At 39.5% G+C, this 10,073-nt stretch overlaps 1 protein-coding gene across 1 annotated transcript; it reads right to left on the bottom strand.

Annotated features, from left to right (window-relative positions):
• Positions 1–258: 258 nt before the first annotated feature.
• On the bottom strand, positions 259–9,314 carry Defb116 (defensin beta 116). The gene is made up of 3 exons (XM_063249467.1): positions 9,265–9,314; positions 6,229–6,296; positions 259–425 (listed from the first exon to the last, which is right to left on the bottom strand). The coding sequence occupies exons 1-3, from the start codon at positions 9,312–9,314 to the stop codon at positions 259–261; spliced, it is 285 nt and encodes a 94-aa protein (XP_063105537.1).
• Between the last annotated feature and the right edge of the window lie 759 nt (positions 9,315–10,073).

Genomic DNA, 10,073 nt, shown 5'->3' with positions numbered 1-10,073 from the left:
GCTTTTTAGGCTTGTGCCTTTTCCTGTACTTCATGGCTTCCCAGCCTCCAGCCTAACCTTTCCTGTCAGTGATGACTGCTCACAGATGAAAGACACACACATGAGCAAGAATGCACTTTTATGGGAAAGAGTTCCAGAATAGAGAAGAATTGCTACAAGAGGGAGTGACGTTGCTGAGATTCAAACTTCAGAGTAACTTGAAGTTTTTTTAACTGATGAGTTGTAATTGAAGCCATATTCCTTTATACAGCATTAGAACTAGGTCTTTACTTTCATATAAAGACTCAGGCAGCACTTTTTATTATTTAGGCAGTGTAAGTACTGAATTTCACGCTTGTTGCAGTTGGTTTTGCACCTCCCTTGATTCAGCTCACATGGATTCCAACGTTCTGGGTTCCTGTTGTAAAAGGCACTGAACAGGTCACCTGGGGAAGACATAGCCATGTTTAGTTTGCATGCAGCAGTAACAACAGGAGTAAGAAAGCCTGACTACAAGAGAACAATCCCTAAGGATGTTAAGAGGAGAGAGCCTGGAGTCAGACAACCTGGATTCCATTTTGGGCCTTGTTATTGACTAGCTCCATCCCTGGGCACTTCCTTCAGCCCCCTAGACCTCCAGTGCATCACTTTTTGAGCAGGAATGACAAGATTTAAGTTTATAAAGTTCCTTATAACTAAATTAGCATATATTATCTGGCACACTCAGAAAAGCATCTGGAATATAGTGATTAAATGTTAGATTGCATTGCTAATATTGTCTTTCCTGAGGGTCTACAGCAGTGATGGCAAACCTTGTAGAAACTGAGTGCTCAAAATGCAACCCCAAACCCACTTATTTATAGCATCATTAACATCTTTTGTCTTAAAAGAAAAACACAGTAATAGACCTTTCAATGAAACAGTTTTTTATTACAAGGTAAAAATTTGCAAGCTTTTGCATAATTAATGTGATCTTTGCTATTGTATGTATGCTGATAATTTGTCAAAACTTGGCTGGGGCGTCTGGGGTTACTTGGCTCACACACCAACACAAAGGAACACGTGTCATAAGTTTGCCACCACTGGTCTAGAGCTTCCACGGCTGCCACTGGGAGCACATACTGTACATGTTCCAAAGTCCCATGTCCTTCTCGTGCAGCTCATCAGAGACAGCCAGGATCTTCTGAGACAGGACACGCAAATTTGACACATGTACGTACCTGCCCCTATGTTTTGAAACGTAGATGTAAACGTGTTTCACCCATACTCATCTTTACCTGGGCCACTCAGGGACAGGAGACGTGTATACATGAGTAGCACATTGGCACAGCTCATTCTACCCAAAGAGCCACATTCACACATTACTTGAGCCATCCATTTGTGTTCTCTGTTCAGATCTCCACCACATACTTCCACATGTGGTGAAAACCCATCTTAACAGCTATGCAGCAGCCCTCCAGATATGTGCAGGCTCTTTGCCTGAAAATACTGAGCAACAAAGTTCTTGACATTTAATCATCATTTAAAAAATACTAGCTATCAAGATCATTAATTATCTATTGGCTCTCTCACAGACAAAGGAGGTATTAGAAAATAATATTAACAACCATCCACCATGATGTGGTCCAGCACCCACCATGTACCAGGCATTTTACAAATATTATTGCACTGAATGTTCATCAAAACCTGCTGAGGATCAAAACCTTTCTGAGGATCAAGAAGACTGTTTTGTCCACATTCCCATGGCTTGTCCCTGGACAAGCTTATACTCAGTGTCTTGGCTACAGGACATCAGCCCATGCTGTTTTCTCTGTGGATCATGTTCCCTCTCCGTGACAGAATTTCACAGGGAGTCTTCTCCCTCATCATGTCTGCAGGAATGTGCCTCTGCAGCTTTCAACAAAGTCCAAACCCTTAACTTAATATCAAGGACCTTACAAGCATCCACTCAGGTCTTCATCCCACACCCACTTCTCAACCCTCATTAAGCTACGACCTCACTGCCCTTAATTCTAATCACAAAACTAATTCATTATAACCATTAATCAAAGAAAGTCTGATATTATTTCCTGCATAAAAATTAAAAGGAAATTTTTTTATTTTGAAGAGAATTTTTAAAAAACAACAAAATGATATAGGATTTCAAAACAAGACGGTAGGAAATTAACAACAGTTATTAAAGTGCATGTTGTTATTTTCAAAATAGTTGTTCAGACTACTAGATAGAGGCATGCCAAATTGATCAAACAATATAAGCACTAACTTCCTTTCCATGAACTATTGGTTATCGTGTGTGTGTGTGTGTGTGTGTGTGTGTGTGTTTCCCTTCCTTCTCTTCTCCTTTTCCATTCTCAGTTCTTTCCTTTTGAGCAGCTTATTCTCCTTTCACAGTATCTATTGTGCATTTTGGATTTTATTTACTCTTTCAGTGTCTTACACTAAGGAGATAATACAACGTTTACACTTGCAAGTCTAATTTATTTTACTTATGAGTATGGTCTCTAGTTGCATCCATTTACCTATAAATGCCTTGAGTTTTTCTTTATAGCTGAGTGGTAGTATTCCATTGTATAAAAATGCCATATCTTTTTATCCATTCCTTGGTTGATGGGCATTTGTTCCCAAGATTTGGCTATTATAAATTGTGCCACTATAAACATGGGCGCACATAAATTGCTGTGGTATGACATCAAAAGGGAAATTTTGTGAACTTTTTAACAAGAAAATAAAAGTTTCCAAGTTTAGGTGAAGTGGAGAGTAGGAGGGGAAATACAGAAGAAAAGAAAAATGCTTCGGTGGAAGACATCCATTATGCTTGCTTCTTGGTGTCCTACAAATCCGGAGAAAGCACAAGATTGCTACATCAGTCAGTCTGCTGGTCAGTTCAAAGAAAGGCACCAGTCACTGTTTACTCTCCAGCATCGTGGTACCACTGTGTGTCCCACCTCACCCCACGCAAGTTCATAATGCTGTCTCTGCCTCTGTCTTTGCCTCTCTGTCTCTCTCTATTCTCTCTCTCTCTCTCTCTCTCTATCGGAGGACACCCTCAGAGCCTTCTCAGATTGTTATTACATTATTCTGAGCCTTAATGTGTTTTCCTTTTCCCCAAATACACTGGCTAGAAGCTAAGGCATATAAGTTCTCTTCTCTGTAAAGAATAGGTAGGAGTATGGAGCCCAGGAATGCGGACCAGGCAAGCTGCCTTCTCTCTACTCTCTGCACATGGCAGCCCCAAGAGTCACCTATGGTGACTCAAAAAAAAAATAGTTTTAAAAATAAAGACTTTGTCATGGACTTATAAACATCTCCTACATTGCCTTGCACTACCACAAATTTTAACACCCACATCATATTAAGATCACCTTTGATGATCCTTCCATCTGTAAACTGAAATCATAGGAGACCTAACTTTGAGCCCTAGCACAGTCTTTGCTCCTTTAGGCAATGTTGTTTGTCTGCTCTCTGAACCCGGTCTCCCTATGAGGGAAAAGGAGGTGAGAGGGAGAGTTTGCAGCAGATCGTGAGCTCTCAGCTGTGCAGGAGGTAAAAAAAGATGTCATACTTTGTGATTACGTGGGGAATTATTAAGAGTATTTACACCAGGACTCTTAGAAGTTCTGATTCAGTAGGTCTCAGGAAAAGTCAGGGTAAGGATGCTTTTTAAGAATTATTCAATATTTACTCATGGGCTCTAGCTTGACATGAAAGCCACAGCCCTTCAGAACCTTCTCACATTGAAATACAGACACTGCACAGGGGAACTTTTGTAAGAGAAAATTAAAACATCAAAAAAATTTAAAGAACAAAAAGGCTTTCTAACAGCTCCATCTGGACCCCAGATCGATGTGACATTATTCCTCTGCCACTGTGCACCACCCCCATTGAGTGTCTTTTCCGTATACATGTATCAGCTGTAGCCATTTATATATTCATTCATTCATTCAATAAACATCCGTCAAAATTTATCCTCCTCAAAGCCCTCAATTCAACAAGGATACATAAAGTTGAGACAGACTCTTGACATTTGAACAGTTTGATTTCATATGCATATTTTGGGGTGATAAAAAGAAAGCAATAACTTTGATTGCCCCAGCGGAAAAGATGATCTGGAACAGTTCCTTTCCATAAACTCCACCAGATGAAATATTAAACGGTTATTAAGGAAGTAACATTACGTACAACTTCTGAAGCATGGAGTGCTGTCTTCATTTTTGTGTGTCTGCTTTTTTTTTTCAGGCCCACCTGTGGTTTCTACTGCTTTCTCAATGTGGCAAATGAACTTTATAAGCATAATAAATGTCTCTGGAAAAGAGAATGAAGGAAGGAGAGAAGTGGGTAGGGAAATATGAAGAGGATGTAGACAGAAAAGGAAGGAACAGGTGAATGAGAAAATGTTGGAGGAAGAGAAAGGGGGCAGGGAAAAGAACTTCAGACACACTGACTCTGACCTCGGCCTCTCTAAGGAAAGAATAACCCTAGTTTTCCATAGAGCTGGGCTGAGATTGCTCTCTGTCTCTCTGTGCATCCCAAGTTTTGATAAGTGACACTTGGGAACATTCCAGATTCTTGATTTCATTTATCTTCACTGCCCACAGTTCTATGGTCCTTCACTGCCCCTGAAAAGTTGCACTCAAGAAACTTCCTCAGAATTTGAAAGTAGTCCCAGATATTTTTCAATAGTGTTTATTCTCATTTCTTTTTAAGCCACTTTATTGATCAATATGCACATACAGTATATATTTGAGTTTTACATCTTGAGGAGTTTGGAAGTAAGTATCCAACCATGTAACCAGCATCAGAATCTATGCTATAAACCTATCATTACCTTGAAAACTTTCTCCCCATTCTAATTTAGTTATTTTTTGTTTAACAAATATTGTTAAGATTTATGTTCATCAGTTTAAAAAATGTACAGCACAATGTCGTTAAGTAGCATGCTGAGTGTGCTGGTGCATGCTCTAGGAGGCTAAGGAAGGTGCATTGCCATGACTTCGAGGCCAGCCTGAGTCACATAGTGAGATCCTGTCTCAGAAAATAAACAAACCAAAGAAACTGTGTTAAATAAGAGCTATACAGAAGATCTTGAATACTAACTCATAACAGCAAAATCTCAATGAAGTCATGTTGGGAAAATTGGAGAATGTCATGCAAAATAATGAGACTGACCTCTACTTTACACCACACACAAAAATCAACTCAAAATAGATTATAAACTTAAACTCTTAGAAGAAAACATAAGGAAAATCTTGCTAACATTGGCTTTAGTGATTTTTTGGATACAACCTCAAATCATGGCAACAAAATCAAAAATAAACAAGTGGGACTGCATCAGTCTCAAAAGCTTCCACACAAAAAAAGAAATTCATTTAAAAAATGAGAAAGCAAACTCAGAAGGGGAGAAAATATTTCAAATTGCGCACTCGATAAATGGTTAATATTCTCCCCATTCCGGTAGCCACAGACCTGCTACGATGAATTAAGCTGTCTTAAAAAACTTCATGCTGAACCTTGACCAAACCAGCACTTCCTCAGCAAATATTACATACGGCTTAGGTGAATAAGTCACTCATTTGAGTAGAACATCTAACTTCAACTCAAGGCCCACATCTTCTGATAACCTCTCACATCCCAATTATAAAACATAACATTAAAAAGGCATTCAATCCCAATTTTTAGCATCAATTCAAAACGTAGTCCAACTACAGATCTTTCTCCCAGCTTCATTTACCCAATTCAACCCTCCCTTCATTCAACAAAGGATACTGTTCCCTCTCTAGAATACACTAAAACATCAGTCAAGCTAAATTCTATGTTCATTCATTCCATGCTCATATCCATTCATTTTCCCACTATTACGCTGTCTCTAAGGTTTTACAATCTCCCACTACAACTCACTATCCAAAACCAAACAGCCTTTCATTCCTCTTACACAGTTCTGCACTTGTACACAGTCTCTTAAACCTAACGCATGAGTCAAGCTCCCATCTCAGTGGCAGCTCTACCTAAAATGTTTCATGCTTTGACTCTCCACTACGCCTGGAGTAAAAGCTATCTCTTAAATTTCCCTTGTCACGGAAGAACCAGAGGAGATCCTTAGGTGATGGACCTCAGGGATAACATTTTCAACCTGAAACCAGAAAAGGCTTTTAAGTACTGCCTACTGTGCCCAAGTAAGAGTCATCTCAGAAGTCACTAAGATACTAATACTACATAAAAGATCCCAGAACCTTTGAGAGAAACTTGAGTTACCTGGAGTTTTTTGAGCCAATATAAAAAGGATAGCAATGATCACTAAATAGGACTTCATAACTGATACGCTGCAAAATGGAGAGCCGTGTTGCAAGTGACTGAATAGAGACCACTGTGGCAGGACAATTCCTTTCCTCTGTTAGTTTTGGACATGAGCCAGGGTTGGGTGCAATGAGGTAAAAAGAATGGAAGATGCTGAGGTTAGTCAAGCAGAAGGATAGCATGTATCACATATCTCAACTCAGAATTTTGCATAAATGTGAAAGAGTTTCCTGAAACACTCATGCCAAGTGTTGTAATAAGAGGTTTGCAAGGAAAATGATTACAATACAGTACACATAATTTACAGAATTACTTTATAACAGTCACCTAAAGAGTTAAATAAAAGAAGTTGGAAATCCTTCCACATACTAAGACCCAAGGAATCCAGCTAAAGGATCTTGGATCCCACAGCAATGTCCTGCATGAGTCCAGCTGAAGACCTAGAGCCCACGACAATGACTCATGTGAGTCTATTTCATGGACCTGTGCTGGGAAGGCCCAAAGGTCAGCAGTGAAAGCCAGAAAATCAGTTCCAGAGGGATGAGGAATCTGTGCCAGTAGGTTGAGGGTTCTGAATTGGAGCCAGGAAGCGATGCTCAAAGTAAGGACTAGGGCGCCCCCAAAAAGTACCACAGCCATCCTCAGTGGACAACAAGGATCCAAGCTCTTTCAAAGATGAGAGCAGCCAAGTTCATATCAGGAAGCCACCATGACAAGCCTCTTCCCCTTCAGAGCCAGAAAGTGGTAAAGGCAAGATCAGAGCTCCCCCAAGGTGAACTGCAGCCATTCTCAGTGACATCAAGGCCCCAGAGTCCTCTGACTATGAGAACAGCCAAGTTCACATCAAGAAAGAGGCTGAACAAGCCCCTCCAGGAGAGCCAGTGGCAACAGAAAACAACACCATGGAGAATCAACAGCACTGCTTCTTCCTCTCCAGTTCTTCTTTCTATCTTGGCAACAATCCTCAGGTGGGCCATCCATGCTCATCACCATGCAGATTCAGTTCAGATGGTATTACAAATTACCACCAGTTATCAATCCACCATGCCGAGGTAGGCAGCCTTCCAAGTAAGAAGCAAAGGCAAGTTACAACCATTGGCATTTTGTGTGAATGAATTTGAATGAATGAATGACTTAAACAAGCAAGTAATGAGAAAGTTAATATTTAACTGTAATAAATCACCTTTAAACATGTGTCTTTATTAGAAGCCCCTTTACTAAAAGTAAAAGAACAGTAGCTAAAAATCACAAAAAATGACAAAGTATAACACTCCTCAGTAAAATACACACACAAGACAAAAAAACCTTACTGAAATAGGAAGCCACCAAACCGCAGAGATAAACAAAAGGAGAAATAAAGAATTGCAAAATAATCAGAAAAGATACCAAATTAATAGGAGTAAGCCCTTACCCATCTATAATGCCCTTGAGGATAAATGGATTAAACTGCAATTAAAGATTTAGCCTAACAGAATGGGAAAATAACAAAGACCAAATATAATATGCTGCCTACAAGAAACTCATCTCACCAAAAAGGACGTGCATTGACTGAAAGTGAAGGTACAGGAAAAGATACTTCACACAGATGAAAACCAAACCTAAAAGCACCAGCAGGAAAGAAATAACAAAGATCAGAAATGAATAATAGACACTAAAAATACAAAGTCAACAGAACATTGTTTTTCTTTTTTAAGACAAAACAATAAATTTTAAAACTGGGCTAAAAAGAAAAGAGAGAAGACCCAAACAGATTAAATCAGAAATGAAAATGGAAACCATACAGTTGATGCCACATTCTTTTTCAGGATTTTCATTCTTATGAATAACTAGCAGCCCTCAGCAGTTATGTGAATTTTTAAATTGCCCATCAATCTAAAGAAGAATATTGATACTGATAATTAACATGATGCTGTAAACCAGATCTGGAAGAACAGCACTCTCCAACACCACTGAGAACAAAAATGTCACATGGAAACACTGCTGACTGTAGTCACTGCCATTTCCCCAAATTGTGCAATTTGGGGAAATGGCACGCCAGATAATATGAACTAGCTAAATGGATTTGCACAAGAAGAGCTGCTAAGGTTTGGACTGGGGAAATGGAAGTCCAATTGGGCCTACCCAAAGGCTCCTATTCACAGTTCCAGAAATATAAAATATCCCCAAATTAGAAAATTGAACATCAAAAAGAGTAAAAAAAGAGCACTCCAAGAATATAGAGAATGCTTCGCACTCTTGAGAAGCCGAGACAGGATCAGCACAGTCTGAGCCCAACCTGGGCAACTTAGTGAGACCCTGTCTCAAAACAGATAGAAAAAGGGCTGGAGATGTAATTCAATATGGAGGCTTTGGGTCCAGTCCCCAGTAACACACACACACACACACACACACACAATTAATACTATTTCTGCCTTCCAGTTGCATACTTAAATGGTTTTCCATGTCATCTGATCAGCAATATCACTTATAATTCTTATACTAAGGATCAAATAATTCCATAAATAATATATACGTGCTATCAGAAAGTTTATTTTTTAACAGGAAACATCTAAGGTAAGCCAAAGAGGCTCACTGAAGCCAATGTTACCTAGGACCTGATAACTATTGGATCATAAATACTGTTGGCATTGCTATTTGGATCACCAGAAGGGTTTGCTTTGGCTGAAATGGCACTTAGATGGTGTTTGAAGGCTGCCTGGATCACATTATTCCAACGTTTGGAATCCTGAACATTTAGAACCTGATGTGGGAATCACTGTGCTCCTATAGTAATTCAACAGTTCTGCAAAACCCTACAAACACCATTCCCACTTTTCTGGCCAAATAGAATGAATCTTATCCAAAAGAATTCCTTAGCTAAGTTAAACAAACCACTGGTTTCCAGTGCCTTACATTGATTCTATAAAAGTTAAGGTTAAGTGCATTTAATAAGCATGATTTTCTTTCTCTAAATTAATGTTCAGAAATGCTGTGCATTTGAGCCTAGCTTCTTACCAGACACATGAAACCTGACATGGTTTGCTAATTTCCTTCCGTAGGCTCATTACGCTACCGTGTGGTCAGATCGTGAAATAACATTCTCGTCCCTGAAGAAAGCTCCTCACTAGAGACAACAGCTATGTAAAAAGTTTCCAACGACAAGCTGGACTGTCATCCTGCTGCGAAGGCTGCTCTAGGTATTGCTGTTAAGTCACACTATTGTCAGACTCAGAGCAGTAATTCAGGCATGCGATTCACACGAGACCAGTGCTAGTGACTGACTTCTGGGCTGTAGCTCCCCTAACAGTCTCCAGACGGTAACGCGAAAACGAACCCAAGATGCAGAAAAAAGTTTTAATCAGACTGACCAGATCAATGGACTGTTTCTTCTTTCTCCTTAGTCGTCCCAACCATTAACTTTTAAATGGCAGCTTATCATTTTAAAAATGAGTTTCTTATCTTACAGAATGTCATACTGACCATAACTTTTCCTGAATATGGAGGAAAAGCTTCAGACTTATTGACTGAGGGGGGTAAACATTTTTTTACTGTGACCCCCTTCTTCTTCATCATTTAAATATTTTTTAAAAATAGAAAATTTCAAATCCTCCCACAGACAGAAATCTATATTGCCCACGTATTAAATAGCACAATCTGAAGGATCACCTATTGTTGGGTTCCTCAGCCCTGAGTTAACTGGAGGGAACTGTTAATGAATCGTCATGATGCTTGCTGTGATTACCCTTAGCACTTGTGTGCGGCATACATACATGAGTTACTGAACACTATGGTAGGAAGGGTTCACACTGAGGCTATAACTGCAA

This window comes from Cavia porcellus, unplaced genomic scaffold (assembly GCF_034190915.1).
Source record: "Cavia porcellus strain 051 isolate PalLab524CR breed Dunkin Hartley unplaced genomic scaffold, mCavPor4.1 scaffold_5, whole genome shotgun sequence".
Classification (NCBI taxonomy): Eukaryota; Metazoa; Chordata; class Mammalia; order Rodentia; family Caviidae; genus Cavia; species Cavia porcellus.
This window is presented reverse-complemented; position numbering and strand designations above follow the sequence as displayed.

What these genes read in the sequence shown, in the direction of transcription:
- Defb116 (XM_063249467.1), bottom strand. Translation starts at nt 9,314, where the DNA reads ATGAGCCTACGGAAGGAAATTAGCAAACCATGTCAGGTTTCATGTGTC. An exon ending in TGTCAGGTTTCATGTGTCTG is followed by an intron (nt 6,297 to 9,264) that starts GTAAGAAGCTAG and finishes TCCATTTTGCAG; the next exon opens with CGTATCAGTTATGAAGTCCT. An exon ending in ATTGGCTCAAAAAACTCCAG is followed by an intron (nt 426 to 6,228) that starts GTAACTCAAGTT and finishes TGTCTTCCCCAG; the next exon opens with GTGACCTGTTCAGTGCCTTT.